At 42.1% G+C, this 17,275-nt stretch overlaps 2 protein-coding genes across 18 annotated transcripts in view; one reads left to right on the top strand and one right to left on the bottom strand.

The window, feature by feature from the left end:
• The window catches only part of fmn2b (formin 2b), a 205,305-nt gene that overhangs the window by 31,186 nt on the left and 156,844 nt on the right, over positions 1 to 17,275 (top strand). The gene's annotated exons all lie outside the window — the stretch shown is intronic.
• LOC133495489 (1-phosphatidylinositol 4,5-bisphosphate phosphodiesterase delta-3-A-like) overlaps positions 1 to 17,275 on the bottom strand; it is an 89,381-nt gene that overhangs the window by 19,293 nt on the left and 52,813 nt on the right. For 14 of the 17 annotated variants that reach the window (XM_061810203.1, XM_061810196.1, XM_061810204.1 and 11 more), the window contains 7 exons: positions 16,272 to 16,424; positions 14,675 to 14,822; positions 14,109 to 14,359; positions 13,268 to 13,360; positions 12,998 to 13,151; positions 7,960 to 8,076; positions 4,131 to 4,309 (listed from right to left, as the gene is read on the bottom strand). In XM_061810203.1, coding sequence (XP_061666187.1) covers positions 4,131 to 4,309; positions 7,960 to 8,076; positions 12,998 to 13,151; positions 13,268 to 13,360; positions 14,109 to 14,359; positions 14,675 to 14,822; positions 16,272 to 16,424 — 1,095 coding nt within the window. The remainder of the gene's footprint in view (positions 1 to 4,130; positions 4,310 to 7,959; positions 8,077 to 12,997; positions 13,152 to 13,267; positions 13,361 to 14,108; positions 14,360 to 14,674; positions 14,823 to 16,271; positions 16,425 to 17,275) is intronic. The other 3 variants (XM_061810209.1, XM_061810210.1, XM_061810194.1) reach the window with 2 other exon arrangements.

The following is a 17,275-nucleotide window of genomic DNA, read 5'->3' as shown; positions in this document are numbered from 1 at the left end:
ACACTCGACCACATTCCTCACTATCTTAGATATAAATCTAGTAATACTAATAGTATCATCAGTTGCCTTTAATATTTTGATATATATATATATATATATATATATATATACACACACACACACCACACACACACACACACACACACACACACACACACACAGTCACTCACATTTGAAAAATGTACGGGTGTGGTCAGTCATGCTCACAGATAAAGTTGCGGGTGTGATTAGGGAAATCCTTAAAATTACTTACTGGATTAATATAACATAACTGTAAATTAAAAATAAAATAAACAAATACATAACTAAAATAGAAAACTAAAATTTAAAACTCAGAAATGATCATTTCCAATTTCAACTGATATGAGTTGAACATGATATAAAACGGTATTTAAAAATTTTCATCAACAAAAATTCTTGATCTGACAAACTTTATCTGAAGAAAAGCTAAATGCACTGGCCTGACAAGGAATAAACATGAATGGTCTACACTCGCAATGTTTTGAAAATGGTGAAAGTTTAGTTCAACACAATCGGCGTTCGTGGCAACAAGCTAGCAATACATTTTAAACAAACAGTCCTGTCGGCAATCGTGAAGTATTGTTGTGGAGGGGGGTGGGAGCATTCACAATGGGACTGCTGTAAATAGGCTTGCTAGAACGCGGCTTTATCTGCATGCGCTTGATGTATTGGCCACACCTGAATTAGGCGACGAGGTGGATGATAGTCGAATGTCTTTTTTTTTTTTTTTTTTTTTTTTTTTACACCTTCACACTGCCTCGCAATGGACACAATGAGCACCCCTGGTGTAACTGAATTTCCTTTGACATGGCTCATGATGTTGATGACTTTCGTCATAAATGCACTCGCATTCCATGAAGCAGATCTGAACATGCGGTTTCTTACATGCTCCGTACACTCTCAGTACGGTTAACTTGCATTTTCTGTTGCCAGGTGAATACCAGTTGTCTTGGAGCAGGCTTGTTTAGTGAACAACGTTTATGAAATAAACACGTAAATTAATCTCAAGACCACACAAAATAAGCGACGTCTTGAGAGAATGCAAGGGGAGGGGCATTACTCTTACTCATGTTAATGCCTGAATATGGCTACGCTCGTGAAAGGAAAACAACGAACTCAAACGCATATTCGTTCAATGTTGTCAATTAATAACCGGATTAATTTCAGGCAATTTTTCCTCAATTTTCCTGAGCAATTTTCATGAAAATTTAAAAATCCAGGCTTCCGGGAAAATCCGAAGGACTTTCATCACTGGTACTTTACACGTGCTCCAAAACATACGTTTCGTACACAACGAGGACCGTGAGTATTTAGTACTTACTAATTTATACCAATTTAAACTTGCTTATAGGCCCAGATCACCAAAGCTTGGCTAAGAACGAGTAGCGTTTGGGATCAAACCGTGCTGTTGAAGAAACATTGAACGTGTGTAACTTCATAAAGTGTACTAAACAACAGGTACAATGTGGGGCGAGAGAACTTATCAGAAATTTATTAAGTCTTTTGTTAGTACCCAAATACGAGCCATATCGTTCCCATTGAAGCTGCCCAAGTTAACCTAGCCTAGCGCGCGAACAACCGTACCTAATCCCTAACATCTACATATCCTTTGAATCGTCATATCCATTATATCATCAAATGACTTCCATAACGGATAGGTCGTGGCCCAGGCCAATTACCCCCGCCCCCGGCGCTGTAAATCTGCAAGGTGTAGGTAGAAATTCAAGTAATGTAGGTCAAAGACAAAAAAGAGGAGGAAAGTGACTTAGTCGGCAGAAGAAGAAGAGGCATGCACAGTCCCTATAACTGTGAGTCGGGACTTTGAATGTTGGGACTATGACAGGAAAAGCTCAGGAGTTAGTTGACATGATGATTAGGAGAAAGGTTGATGTATTGTGCATCCAAGAGAGCAAGTGGAAAGGGAGTAAGGCTTGATGTTTACGAGCAGGGTTTAAATTATTTTACCATGGCATAGATGGGAAGAGAAATGGAGTCGGGGTTGTTTTGAAGGAAAAGCTGGCTAAGAATGTCTTGGAGGTGAAAAGAGTATCAGATCGAACGATGAGACTAAAATTTGAAATTGAGGGTGTTATGTATAATATGGTTAGCGGCTATGCACCACAGGTAGGATGTGACCTAGAGTTGTTGAGGTTATTTTTGTTAGTGCAACTTAGTGCTGTTACACACCGAGCAGGTGAGCACTTCTTCAGAAATGTCTTTCGACATTGCAGGCCAGAATATGATGTCTCTGGCTCTGCGCTTGGTTGCGTCAACACCTGGGTGGCCTCTGTGCATGACGGTGGTATTCTCCTTGTGTAACAAGTGAGGAATGATTGCTTTGTGGCTGGAAAGAGAAATTCTGGAAGGAACTAGATGAAGTAGTTCTGAGCATCCCAGACAGCGAGAGACATGTGATTGGTGCAGATTTCAATGGACATCTTGACGAAGGAAAAAGGGGCAATGAAGAAGTGATGGGTAAGTACGGCATTCAGAAAAGGAACTTTGAGGGTCAGATTATGGTGGATTTAGCAAAAAGGATGGAATTGGCAGTGGTGAACACTTTTTTTCCAGAAGAGACGGAAGATAGAGTGACCTACAAGAGCGGAGGTAGGAGCACACAGGTGAATCATATTTTGTGCAGACGATGTAATCTGAAGGAGGTTACTGATTGTAAGGTTGTGATGGGAGAGAGTGTAGTTCGACAGGATAGGATGTTGGTCTGTAGGATCAATCTGGTAGCGGGTAGGAAGATTAAGAAGACAAAGGTAGAGCAGAGAATCAGGTGATGGAAGTTGAGGAATGATGAATGTCGTGTGGCCTTTCGGAAAGAGGTGAGACAGGCTCTAGATGGACAGGAAGAGCTCCCGGAAGACTGGAATACTACTGCCAAGGTACTCAGAAAGGCAGGCAGGAGAGTAATTGGGGTGCCTTCTGGTAGGAAAAGGGAGAAGGGAGACTTGGTGGTGGAACCCCAAAATACAGGAAGTCATCCAAGGAAAAAGATTATCGAAGAAGTGGGAAGAAGGCGGAAGGAATACATTGCGATGTGACGTAGGGCAAAGGTAGAGGTGGCGAAGTCTAAACAAGAGGCTCATGATAACATGTCCACCAGGTTGGACGTGAAAGAGGGAGAAAAGGATCTCTTCAGGTTGGCCAGACAGATGGGAAGGATGTAGAGCAAGTCAAGGTGATTAAGGATAGCAATGGAAAAATGTTGACTGGTGCCAGTAGTGTGCTCAGTTGATGGAACAAGTACTTTGAGAAGTTAATGAATGAAGAGAATAGGAGAGAAGGTAGTTGAAGAGGCAAGCGTGAATGACCAGGAAGTGGCAATTATTAGTAAGGGGGAAGTTAGAAAGGCACTGAACAGAATGAAAAATGGAAAGACAGTTGGTCCTGATAACATCCCAGTTGAGGTATGAGACAGCGTGAATTCTTGAAAAACTGACGAGAAAATGGTGGCACCATGTGCTGGAGACGGAGTAAAAATATTTTGTACAAAAAAAACAAAACTACCTACCAACCCTTGTTCTGAAATGTAAGAAATCGGAACCAATTTTTTTTTCATGATTCTACAGTTTGTTTCATCATAGAATGCTTGACCACAATTTATCTGGGAGTCACCAAAGCGGAAAAATGAGACTCTTGCAAACAAAATCTAAATTTATTGTATCAAAGGCCTTTTCCAAATTTGCACAAAAAACCCAATCCTTCTTTTTCTCCCCACCATAGATTTTAGTGATTTATAGCAATTATCAAATATATTTTTTCTATATTTCTGGCTGTTAAAAAAAAATACTGGTCTAAGTGAAGGAGTTTTAAAAAAATATTTACATCGTAACCCTACACACTTAGCTAGTATTTTTGGATAATAACACTGAAACAGGTATTATAATCATCCCTTCTGCGAGTCAAATGGCTTAGCAATGTAATCTGACGTTCAACACCAACTGCTGTTGACAAGTTGTTTCTGTCCGATAAAAATCCCAGCTCTCCATTTTGTGATGATTTCAACATTTTAACTGGAAATGATTTTTATATTACTTGTGAAACGTGTTATAAAAATGGGCTTTTATTGGTATTCACAGCTGTTTGGGTAGTTTTCTTACCCTAACAGTGAGCAGAACAGATGCATGGCCAGGGCCTCCACCAACATTCTCGGGATTAAAGGTGGTGCATGGCTGGCACATGAAAGATGGCTTCAGAATGTAGCCACACTGACCATTCTGCAAGAACTTGCCTCGATTTAGATCCATCTCTTCCCCAGGAGTTTGGAAATTTAGAGCCACTGGGAAAATAAACAACACAAAAGTGTATGAGTTTACTGTTCATAAGAGTTTGACTTTGGACACTTTGAACATAGCACAGTGACACACCGATTGGAGAATCTGCCTCACAGTTTTGAGGACCAGAGTTCAAATCCCGACCCCACCTGTGTCGAGTCTGCATGTTCTCTCTGTGCCTGTGTGGGTTTTCTCAGAGAGTTCTGGTTTCCTCCCTCTTCCCAAACACGTGCACGGTAGGTTAATTGAAGACACTAAATTGCCCATAGGTGTGTATAGGTGTGACCTCGGATAAGCAAAAGAAAATGAGTGGATGGATGGATAACAAGGTTTTTTTTTTTAACAAGGTAAGTGAGTTGGGTTTGCATACAATACCAGTCACTCTGATTTGAGAGGCACCGGTGCGCCTGTGCACTCGCAAATCTGCAGTCGAGCACGAAAAATCACGCGCGGAAAATTTGTTACAAGTAGAAATACATAGATATTGAAAGGCGTCGCTTACTTTGTTTAGTCTTGACATTAATTAAAGGGGAAATCCAGTGCTTGCATTAACAGTGTATCCAAGAGGTCATATAATATGTACCCTATTTTGAAAATGTGATGTTAAATCCTCTCTCATTTAATAGTGTTTTGAGAAGATTTTTCTCAACAGTTACGAGTTTTCAGGGGCGCTGCCATTTTCGCGAGTCACATGATCTACGTGGGCGTATGTGATGTGTACCGTGCCGCAACAAAGCCTCGTTTAAATGGGACACCATTAATCCCCAGCGCTGATGTCTCAGATTTGTCCTCATCTAACGAAGAAATAGCAGTATCGGTTTATCGGGAACACTGAGGAATACTTCCATACATATTCGAACCTGTGGCTGTAATTAATGTTGAATATTCGGATGGGTTCTCAGCGACAGCCCAGAAACCTGTCTGATCTAGAGAAGATCTGTGTGGAGGAGTCGGCCAAAATCCCTCCTGTATTGTGTGCAAACCTGGTGAACGACAGGAAACATTTGACCTCTGTAATTGCAAACAGACGCTACTGTAGCAAATATTAACATTGGTTTTCTCTGATGTTCAAATACTTATTTGTAGTTGTATCACACAAATAAATCGTTAAAAAAAATCATACATTGTGATTTATGGATTTTTCTTTTTAGATTCTCTCTCAGTTACTGTCTCTGGCTGCAAGGAAGAAATGCTTGCTCTGCTCCAATTCAGTTACAGCTCCTGCCTGCAATGAAGAATGCTTTGCTCTGCCCGCGATGAAGAATGCTTGGCTCTAGAAAACGTGGTAGCAAATGTAGGACAAACAGGGGGGAAATGTAGGAATAATTGTGAATACAATTATCATACATCTGCTTCCAATAAAGAGATGGTTTGCTTTGCTCTAGATAATGTGGCAGCCGCCTAACAGGAGATAGCAAGAACAAAAACATCTACTCATCAGAACTGTTAGAACTAGGAGCACCTGCTGGCTGTTAAAGAAATGATGACCACACATGTACTCAGCAATCTTCCACACACATGCACACACACATGAACAAACAAGTACACTTTGTTTCCAACTATGTTTTGCTTGCTGTCTGCTTTTTGTTACATCCATGTAAATCAAGGGCGTCTTGAAACTAAATAAAAAATGCTAAGGAGAGGATAATCAGAGAGTGCATTGGTGAATTGTATGAGACACTTCCTCCCCTCTCTCCTCACGCGACTTGAGCTGGTGTTTTTGCTTGCTTTTTGGTAAACCTGACAGAGAACTTGCAAGAGGGCAGAGTGTTCAAATTATTTTATTTTCTTCAGTGTATATAAAAAAAACCCATTCAATATTTAACATTCAAACGCAATATTTTCAGTCTGCTGAGATTTAACTGGCTACAATTCGCTTTCTGAAATTCAACTGGCAACAATTTGCTGTATAAAATTCACTTTCTAAATTGTAGGTGAAGGTATAAAATATTTCAGTATTGAGCAACTTATTTGGACGTATTCCTCTGTCTTCCCACTCAACCGATGATCAGATGATGATAAATCTGTCAAATCAGTGCTGGCCATAATTGTGTCACAACAAAAGCAAGCCTTTGTTTGCGCATGTAATACGTCACATCCGCGCAAGTAAGTCATGTGACTCGCTAAAACAGCAGCCAGGGCCCATAAAAATTCGGAATTGCCGAGAAAAATCTTCTCAAAACACCATTAAATGATATTGGATTAACCTCAAATTTTCAAGGTACAGTGCATATGACATGACCTATCTGATCTAGACTTCCCCTTAAATTTACGTGTTTATTTCATAAACGCTGGTAACAAAACAAGCCTGATCCTAAAAAAATCTGTATTCACCAGGAAACAGGAAATGCAAATTAACCATACTGAGCATGTTCAGAAGTTATGCCAAAAGCACATGTTCCGAGTTTCTTCACGTACTGCGAGCGCATTTACGTCGAAAGTCCTCAACATCATGAGCCATGTCAAAGGAAATTAAGTTTCACTGAAACCATTCCTGGCCTATAACAGGTAATGTTTCAGTATCTAACTATAATAAGTATGAGATTGTGATTTACTTTGACTTGATCTTAGTCAGGGGTGTCAAAATCAAATTCACAGTGTGCAAAATTTTAAACTGAACAAGACAAACAAATGAATCTTTTAATATGGAACCAAACAAGTAATACTTGTAATAGCGACGGGCCAGCTCTAATATTAATTTGAAATTGCCTCGCGGGCCAAATATAATTACACCGGAGGCCAAATTGCCAGAGTTTGACACCTATGATATAAGTTCTAATGTTAGACTAGTCTTTCCATTAATCAAAATGCGAACAGTCTATACTTAGTTTTGAAATTGAATGTCTATTGACCTCTTTAAAAATGTCTGTCTCACTCTATGCAGTGCCAATAAATTATGATTATGATAATAGGTAACAACTACATACTCGGGTATAACAACTCTAAGTTATTTTAAGGTCTTGGGATTCCATCCCGAATCACACCCGCAACTTTATATCTGCGGGCATTACTGACCACACCAGTAAATTTTTACAATGTGAGTGACTGCAATACCAGTAGCCTTTAAGAAAAATACAAACATCCATCCATCTATTTTCTGAGCCAGTTATTATCACAAGAGTTGCGGGAGTGCTGGAGCCAATCCCAGCTGTCATCGGGCAGGAGGCAGGGCACATCCTAAACTAGTTGCCAGCCATTTGAAGAAAATACAAACAAGACCTCAGAATCCATGATGTTTCATGATCGTTTTTTTTTTTTTTTTAATTTAACTGAGGGCGGCACGGTGATTCAGCTGGTAAAGCGTTGGCCTCACAGTTCTGAGGACCTGGGTTCGATCCCGGCCCTGCCTGCGTGGAGTTTGCATGTTCTTCCAGTGCCTGCGTGGGTTTTCTCCGGGCACTCCGGCTTCCTCTCACATCACAAAAACATGCAACATTAATTTGACACTCTAAATTTCCCATAGGTGTGATTGTGAGTGTGAATGGTTGTTCGTCTGTATGTGCCTTGTGAATGGCTGACAACCAGTTCAGGGTGTACCCTGCCTCCTGCCCGTTGACAGCTGGGATAGGCTCCAGCACTCCCCGCAACCCTCGTGAAATAAGCGGCAAAGAAAATGGATGGATATTATAACTGATTGAATTTCGAGGGGTCTTACCAAGTTGGCAACCTCCATTCCACATTTCCTGAGGGTTATAGTTGGAAGACTGTAGCCGTTGTCCAGAAGGGTAGATCCTGCTAAGATGCTGGCTATTGTGACGCACAAAGTACATGCCTGAAGGGTAACAACAAAGAAACCCAACACGCTCAAGAAACACCGCACAAAACTGAGTTCATGGTAATGCCACAAAATGTCAAATGTACAGTAAGCCAAACAACCTTACTTTTACTAACGTTTTGTCAATGTTTGTGTACATGTATTTGCTGGATGATCACTCAAATTCGTTTCTAGTGGCAAATGAGGAACTTGCAAAGATTGAAGTTCATCAATTGGTTTAAAAAAAAGGAAATTAAAATTTAAATTAGTTGTTTATGAGTGGAATCACAGGTATCATATCATTTTGTCAGCACTGTGGCCCCATGAACATCAATTAGGATTACAAATTTCCCTTCTTATCAAAATCACAAATCCGTATACTGTACAATAAGATCATCATTTGGTTTTCATCATATAGAAACTCAAAACTCACGAACCGAAGACCGTATCCTTTCTGTGACTACCTCAAGTTGTGCCCATAGGTGAGGGTGGGGATAAAAACATTTTGACCTACAATTGAATTACATTGATAGATTCATCATTTGGCTCATCTTTCTGTGACAGTCTAAGACTGTGACTGTGAACCTCCTGGTGTGTTGGTTTCTCAGGAACAGCAATGATTACCTACCTTAAAGAGCCACAGTCACCAAAATGTACATTTTAATTGACATTGCCATTGACAACACCCTGTGCCAAATGCAATGGCAGATGGAAAAAAAAATTGTTGCCACAGTTAAACAAAATTTTTTTGGCGCATCGCCACAACAATAGCATTCAACAATCAAAAGCTTCAAATAAAATTTAATCTATAACAACTTTAGACACACAATGTTAGAAATCGATTGAATGAAATCTGTAGGAGGAGTTAGGTAATAGAATACAATAGAAAAAATACAATGTGAAAGAAAATTTTAAATGGCATATTTCCAGTTATGTTAAGAGTACAGGGTTTCCTCACCACTTCGCACTTCACGTTTTGCTGCTCTGGTGATTCACGGGTTTTTAAAAATAAAAAATAAAAAAATTAACATGAAAAATGCAGCCATATCAGCATGTTGCGGAAAGGAACGTTGATACAAGATGCGTAATTGGTTCCGGCGCAACATCAACCAATGAGAGCATGAATTTTTATTTATGAGTTGATTGGCTGTGCATCATTGAAGCTTCACCGAGCAACTTCCCTTGGCCCACCTGTCATGTACTGATGAACCGGTTACGTGATGATGTAAAGTGTAATGAAAATAGATGTAAAGACAGTGCATGTGGTATGTTGGCGACCACGCCCGTGTCCCTTCCTGTTTGCATTGCCAGCGAGGTGCAGACAAGAGTCCGCTGCGGCTCGGTCGCCGGCAAGGCGTGGATGGACGTCGGTTGTGGCTTTGTCGTCACTGGGAGGGAAGCGAGAGCCCATTGTGGCTTGGTCACCAGCGAAGAGTGAGAGATAGATGGCCAAATGGGTCCCCATAAAGGATCGGAGGAAGAGGACTTGGGCACATGAGAGGAAGGCACTCGGGGGCTGGAAGCGTGGGGCGGCAAAACAAACTGACTGGGACTGAACACCGGGAGAGAGAAACTAAAGTCACTCTCGGAGTCATAATCATGGAGCCGGTCGTATAAATTCAAGTCATCCTCATAATCCAAAAAATCCAATCCATCTAGGGGCAATTTAGCGTGTCCGGTTAATGCATGTTTTGGGGATTTGGGAGGAAACCAAAGTGCCTGGAGAAAATCCATGCAGGCACAGGAAGAACATGCAAATTCCACACAGGCGGGGCCGGGATTGAACCCTGGAACCCAAAATTGTGAGGCAAACGCTTTAAAGCTGCGCCACCATACCCAGTGAGCAATACCAACATGAAATTGTTAATCCACTCGGCACCGCTCACGGCTGTGTATGGAAGTATTCCTCCGTAGTGCCGATCAACTGAAACGGCGCAGAGGCTTGCAAGCCAGTAGACAAGTTTAACTCAGCAGGAGGGGACACAGACTGGAGCTTCCGTCAATTTATCTCACAAACCTACGCTCCGTAGCCAACAAAATGGATGAAGTGCAAGTTCTGATCAAGGACCTGCAAAGACTATGGACATTCTGCCACCCTGTGCTTCACGATGACATAGCTTTGTGGACACGTTGCCGACAGAGCCATTACGCAACCCAGCTTTCATCTTTATCAGCAGCATCACGGAGCTAGTGTGGAAATCGAAAGGCAGTGGAATATGCTTCTATATCAATGAGAAATGATGCACGGACGTTAGACAGCCAGCACAAACTTCAGTCTGCTTTTGGAGTCGTTGTTCTGTAAGCTGTTTTACTCGCCGCGTGAATTCGCCTCTTTCATTCTCGTAGGTGTTTACATTATGCCCCTGGCTAGCATGAACACAGCCATTGCTTGCCGAGCAGGTCAATGAGATTGGAAAAAAACACCCAGATACCCCTCATTATTGTAGGAGATTTTAACATACCTAAACGATACCAAGAACGCCTTCAAAAAAAGCAGCATGTAATATGTTCAACGAGGGAAAACAGCACATTAGACCACTGCAATACCACAATTAAACACGCATATCGTGCAATCCCCCGTGCCAACCACGGCTCCTCCAATCACTGCTTAATCTAGATAATACCTACATACAGGCTAGTACTTAGGCGCGTGAAGCCTTTGGTAAAATCTGTTAAAATGTGGACCAACGAGGCAAAATTAGAACTTCAAAGCTGCTTTGATTGTACAGACTGGAGTGTCTTTGAAAATTAAGCAAGCAGCCAAGGTGACTTCACGGATATTGTGACCGCGTATGTCAGTTTTTGTGAGGAGCTGTGTGTACCAACAAAAACTTTAAGCACACTCAATAACAACAAACCATGGTTTTCACCCAAACTCAGGCAACACCTCCATGCTGAAGAGGTTGCATATCGCAGTGGGAATAGGGCTCTCTACTATCACACTAGAAACCAGCTGATAAAAGAAATTAACATTGAAAAGTGGGATAATGCGACAAAACTGGAAAAACATGATGCTGATGCTAAAGACTACAAATCAGTCTGGCATGGATTACAATCACTTACTAATTACAAGCAACAATCCTCCCCCCAGTAGACAATAGTGGGCGAGCCAACAACCTGAACAGCTTTTGCTGCAGATTCAAAAAGGACACTTTTCCTCCACATACCCACCAACTTGCACCACCGTTCTCTTCAAAGTCTCCAACTCCACTCTCTATCTTCCATGAACGGTGCATGAGGCAGATCTTCAAACAACAAAAGATCATCAAAGTGTCGGGCCCAGACCATCCTGCCTCAATGTCTATCTTCACAAATAATTTCAAAACTGAAATACCAACCTGTTTTAAACATTCCACCATTATACCGGTCTGAAAAAAAGTAGCAGTCTCAGGTCTTCATGACTACGGGCCTGTTGCCTTGACATCTGTGGTCATGAAGTCCTTTGAATGCCTTGTGCTGGACCACCTCAAGAGTTTCACAAGTCTCCAGCTTGACTCACTGCAGTTTGCTTATTGAGCTAAAAGGTCTGCAGATGATGCCGTTATGCACTTCATCCTTGAACATATTGACGGCAAGGGAATCTTTGTGAGGATAATTTTTGTGGACTTCAGCTCCGCATTTAACACAGTCGTTCCTGAACTCCTAAACTCAAAGCTTCTTCAGCTCAGCGGCTTGCCTGCCATCTGCCAGTATAAACAACTTCCTGACAGGCGGGACACAGCAGGTGCCAATCCATTATCACAACCATGAAGGGGCTCAGAGCTGATCCGTGATGCAGTCCCACCTCCACCTTAGTGGGGGGGGGGGGGGGGTCGCTTTACGACGTTGTCGTCGCTCACGCCTGAGTACGCTACATACTGTCATACATACTGTCTGGGAGTCTGCTGTTAGTTAGAAGTGATTGCATATAATCTAAATATGGCTCAAAACGATTGGGTAATATTGCCCCGGACACTTCACTCGATTGTGAGATGTTCTCTTTGAAAAGAGCTTCCGTGTTCCATCGTTGGTGGCACAGCGTGTTTTCAATGGCAAATGTCGCGGTGTGACGTAATGAACAGACGATGCAGGCAATATGGCTACCACTTGGATGTCGAATGAGACTTCCGCAACTTTGTTCATGAATGACGCGCTCTCTGCTCATATTTGTTTTTTCGTATGGACATTGAAGTGAATAATGTTATATGTATTATTCCTTACAATACCTATTTTAGAATATTTATAGGCATGACACTTGACCTTTAAGCTAAAACAAACTCACGGGCAGCCATTTCTGATGTTTGGTGCAGTAGCAACAAAGTTGCAACACTAACGATCGTAAAATGGCAAACTCCGGTGAGCAGGTCAGGAATCTCAGGTTGGCACACACATTACCGAAATACATATAAATGTGTTACAGTAGACATTGAATTTCATATTGAAATGTAAATCATAAATTTTTCACCACCTTATGCATGTGTATATGACAACACAATGTTATTTTAATTTTTAATCAATACCTAAATACAATGCGCTTTTTTTACTTTTTCACAATATTTTGGGAAAATTTTGCACATTACATTATGGTAGTCTCCTCAGCCTATGGTAGTCTTAAGCATCATAACTATGCTAAATTTCTGTTTGAATTTCCCAAGAACAGCGTTTGATTGTGATTTTGGTATGATTGGATTACCAAATCCATACGGAAACACTGATTTCATGATGTCATATCTTGGTATGAAAAACACTGTTGAGATTTGGGCCTCAGCAGACCAATCTGATCCATAAAACGTGTCTTGAAATACTGTGTACTATTTGATTATTGTCAATTGTCCTTGAACTTTGCAAGTAGATGGAGCCCCTTAGTGAAAAGGTTACTCGTGAGAACGGGCACATACCACATATTTGTACAAGTTTGCTCTTAAAGTAGCTTTCAAAACATGCATAGTAAATAAAATACCTGAGTCTTTCACGTGTCTGAGTGCTTCACTTTCCGTAAATGAAGACATGTGGGTTGGCGGAGCTTTGGAAGCGTGTTGAAAGCTTTCAAAGTGTACACTGCGGGTGTACACAATCAATTCTGACAGCTCTGGACACATCTTAGACACAGCTGGCTAGAATTACAGACAACAAACTGGTCACTCCCAATACACCTTCACCTGAAAAAATGTTTTGTGGTGACCTTGTCATCTATCTTCCTTTCATGAAAACAGCTTTCAGCTTGGCTTACCTCATCTGATGAGCTGAGGTCTGACAGACTTGACATGCATTCCTCCATTGTGTTCTCTCTCTTCCCTTTCACCAAGATTTTACCCTTAAGATTCTGCACACAGTACACACAAACACAGATGACCCACACAAAACATAGAGAAAAAGTTTGGTTACTTTAATTTAAATTGTTCCTGGGTCAATTTGAGCAGGGTGTGTTTCATCTAAATGTGTCAGAATTGTCTCTGAAAAAAATCTTATTAAACCTCCATTCCTAACCAGTTCATTGCAAGATATGATCATAACACCAGGCGGGGCCCCCATAGATCAACAACCTAAATAACCCCCCTTCCTCAGCCAACACTGACCCCTGCCGCATGACACACAAACAGGTAGTAGTCTATTTTGAAGTTGTTTTACTACAGTTTGTGAATTATGTTGTTTTAACACAGCGAAGGCGGCACGGTGGGGGAGCTGAAGAGCATCAGCCCCACAGCTTGAGGGCCAGGATTTAAATCGCACCCTGCTTGTGTGGAGCATGCATGTTCTCCCTGTGACTCTGTGGGTTTTCTCCAGGCACTCTGGTTTCCTCCCACATTCCAAAAACATTAATTGTATTAGGTGTGATTGTGAGTTCGACTGTTGTCTGTCTCTATGTGCCCTGCAATTGGCTGGCACCCAGGGTTTCCCCTGCTTCCTGCTCGATGACAACTGGGATTGGCTTCAGCACTCCTGTGACTCGCGTGAATATAAGCAGCTCAAAAAATGGTTGGATGGGTAACAGTGGATCACAAAAGACAGGGGTATTAATGGGCCCAAAGAACTTTACAATAAATTTAAAAATTATAATTTCAGCTCCTGACCGAAAGTACAAGATCCTGGATACAAGTGGCCAAAATGACTTTACTCCGCAGGGTGTCCGTGCTCTCCCTTAGAGATAGGGTGAGAACCTCGGTCATCCAGGAGGGGCTCAGTGAGTACTCCTCCGCATTGAGAGGAAGAAGATGAGGTGGCTGGGACATCTGATCCGGATTCCTCCCGGACGCCTCCCTGGTGAGCCTTTTGGTGGTCGTCCACGAGGCACGACTTGGCCGGCGCCTCATCCGCCCATCTACTATGAGACACGGAAGCTCTTTTCAAAGAAGAGAACATCTCACAATCGAGTGAAGTGTCCGGGGCAATATTACCCTATTGTTTCGAGCCATATTTAGATGATATGCAGATCATTTCTAACTAACAACAGACTCTCAGACAGTATGTATGACACGGAAGCTCGGTCGAAGCCGTGATCGGCGAACACTGCGCTGACGGGCATATCGACACATTTAGGACCAATGACTTACGGATGTGGATCTTTTGTTACGTTCTGAAAGGATTACGCCCCCCCCCCCCAACTATTTTTATTTTTAGTAGCTCTACACACACCTACCTGTCATTTGGAACCCACGAAGCTCTCGTCCTTTACATCCGTGCAATCCATTTTTCATGACGAACCGGGTCTCTTGGAAACTTAAGGGTAAATCCATCCTCCCGAGTGTTCGAGCAATATCCAGCAATGCAACGAGCCTGCATTTTGGCTAACACGAAGGAACAATGAGCTACCTTCAAGCAGGTAAAACTAGTATAAACATGCGAGAACACTTGAGCGCGCTACTGCCCTTTACGTCACTTCCTGCTCCTTGTCAAAAACAAATCCCTTAAGAGGATTTTCATGGCGGAAGTTACAAAAAGCCATATATATCAAAATCATGTTTTGTGGTGAAAAAACAGATCGGTCCATACAGGCTGCCGTTCTTTCATTCATAATATACTAAAAATCATCCATTTCATGACAGTGGCCTTTAATAAAATGGCCAAAGATGGGTATGATGATACCCAATGATGGTTACAAGTGGTGGAGAAAAGAAATGAAGGAGAGGAAGGAAGAGGAGAACAAGAAAGTGAACAGAAAGAACAAACAAGTAGTCAGAAAGATCAGATTTTTCACAGACAGGAAGATGATGAGACAGAACCAGTGTGAAAGAAAATAAACACAGCGAATGACAAGATCAATTGGCACAGACTGGACTTAGTCGAAAACTTCAGGGGAAGACTTTCACTGTTGCCGACTGCACCTCAGGCTACACCTCTCCCTCCTAATGAGGAAAACGTTTTTCCAATGATACAAGTAGTCAACCCAGACAAACGAGACTGGGCCGACCTTACTATTTCAGTATATAGGACTTGGACTATGGAGGATGTCAAAAAAGGACAATTTGCCAGCCGTTCCCAGCAGACCCTCACAATACGTTTGGGCCTGCCACATGAGACTGGCATCTTCCCCCACCATCAGAGCCAACTCACCACCAGGTGGTGATCAGTTGACAGCTCCGCCTCTCACTTCACCTGAGTGAACAAGACATGTGATCGCAAATCCGATGACACGACTACAAAGTCGATCATTGAACTGCGACCTAGGGTGTCCTGCTACCATGTGCACGTGTGAACACCATTATCCCTGAACATGGTGTTAAAAGACCACTCGGGTTCTGATTGGGGGAAAGGGGGAGGGGTACTTCCCAATCACGTCCTTCCAGGTCTCACTGTTATTGCCCACATGGGAATTGGAAGTCTCCCAGTACAATGATGGAGTCCCCAGAGAGAGCACTCTCCAGCACTCCCTCTAAGGACTCCAAAAAGGGTGGGTACTCTGAACTGCTCTTTGGTGCATACACACAAACCCCTCCACCACAATAAGGTGATGACTCAAGGAGGGGGTCATCAGACCCCTTTCAAAAATTAGCCAATTGCACAGCCTTAAGAGTGTGTATATCATGATCATATCTTGCTCGTCTTCTGAGAATCTACTGCACCTACTGGAAACTTGTTTGACGTAGGAATAAAAAATATACTGAAAACGTGGATGAATCTGCTTACTCACATTGGACCGCTATTCTTTTAAACAGTCGTGTACATCTAGCACATTCATGAATTTCAACATATCTGTATAATCTGCATTGGAGTGCGTTTTCACTTATGAAACATACCTCTGGTGAAGGCAGGATGTTGGAATCGAGGCCAGGAATGGCCTTGGTGAGCAGTTTGTCCCCAAGGATGGACTGCAGGTGTTGAGCCATCACAGTCTGCTGTTCCAGAGAGCAGTGGTTCTCCAAGGAAAGGATGAGAGGGTAAGGTGATGCCTAGACCAAGGTTACACATAGTGGGAGGTCAAATATCAGAAAAATTGAGTAGGAGCCATAAAAACAGACCATAGGCATGAAGGTGAACTCCTATCCCCTCACCCCAAAAAATGCAGGGGAAAGGGGATTCTGGGGGGGGGTACTTTTATCACACAACACATCTGAAACTTTCTGTCATCTGTACAAAACTGCTTGGACCCATTTCTTCACTTCCTTAACACAGCCAGCATTGGTCTGGACCTTTGACGTTTTTAAATTCCTCCACCATTACTATCTCTTCTCCCTGTCGCCTCTGTCTTCCCCTTATTTCCCTCCCATTCGTGCACATATATTCTGTTGTACAAACCCAATTCCAATGAATGTTGTGTTTAACATAGGAGAGTAGTGATTTGCAAATCATGTTTCACCTATATTTCATTGAATATAGGATAAAGACAAAATATTTCATGTTCAATCTGATAAATTTGATTGTTTTTCACAAATAATCACTAACTTTCAATTTAAAACCCTAGTGTCATCCCTATAAACATTCTAAAATAGATATTGTAATGAAAAATACATATAACATTGTTCACTTCAATGTCTATACAAAAAAATAAATGTGAGCAGAGAGCGTGTCATCCATGCGCAAAGTTGCAGAAGTGTCATTCCACGATATCCAAGTGGTCGCCATATTGGCTGCATCCTCCGTCCGTGACGTCACCCGGACATTCGCCAATGAAAACACGTGGTGCACCCTAACTATGGGAGACAAACGCGCCCCTTCTGACACGGAAGCTCTTTTTGAAAACAAGAACACCACACAACTGAGTGAAGTTACTGGGGCAATACTACACTATTGTTTCAATTCA

The sequence above is a fragment of the Syngnathoides biaculeatus genome, chromosome 22, assembly GCF_019802595.1.
Source record: "Syngnathoides biaculeatus isolate LvHL_M chromosome 22, ASM1980259v1, whole genome shotgun sequence".
Classification (NCBI taxonomy): Eukaryota; Metazoa; Chordata; class Actinopteri; order Syngnathiformes; family Syngnathidae; genus Syngnathoides; species Syngnathoides biaculeatus.
This window is presented reverse-complemented; position numbering and strand designations above follow the sequence as displayed.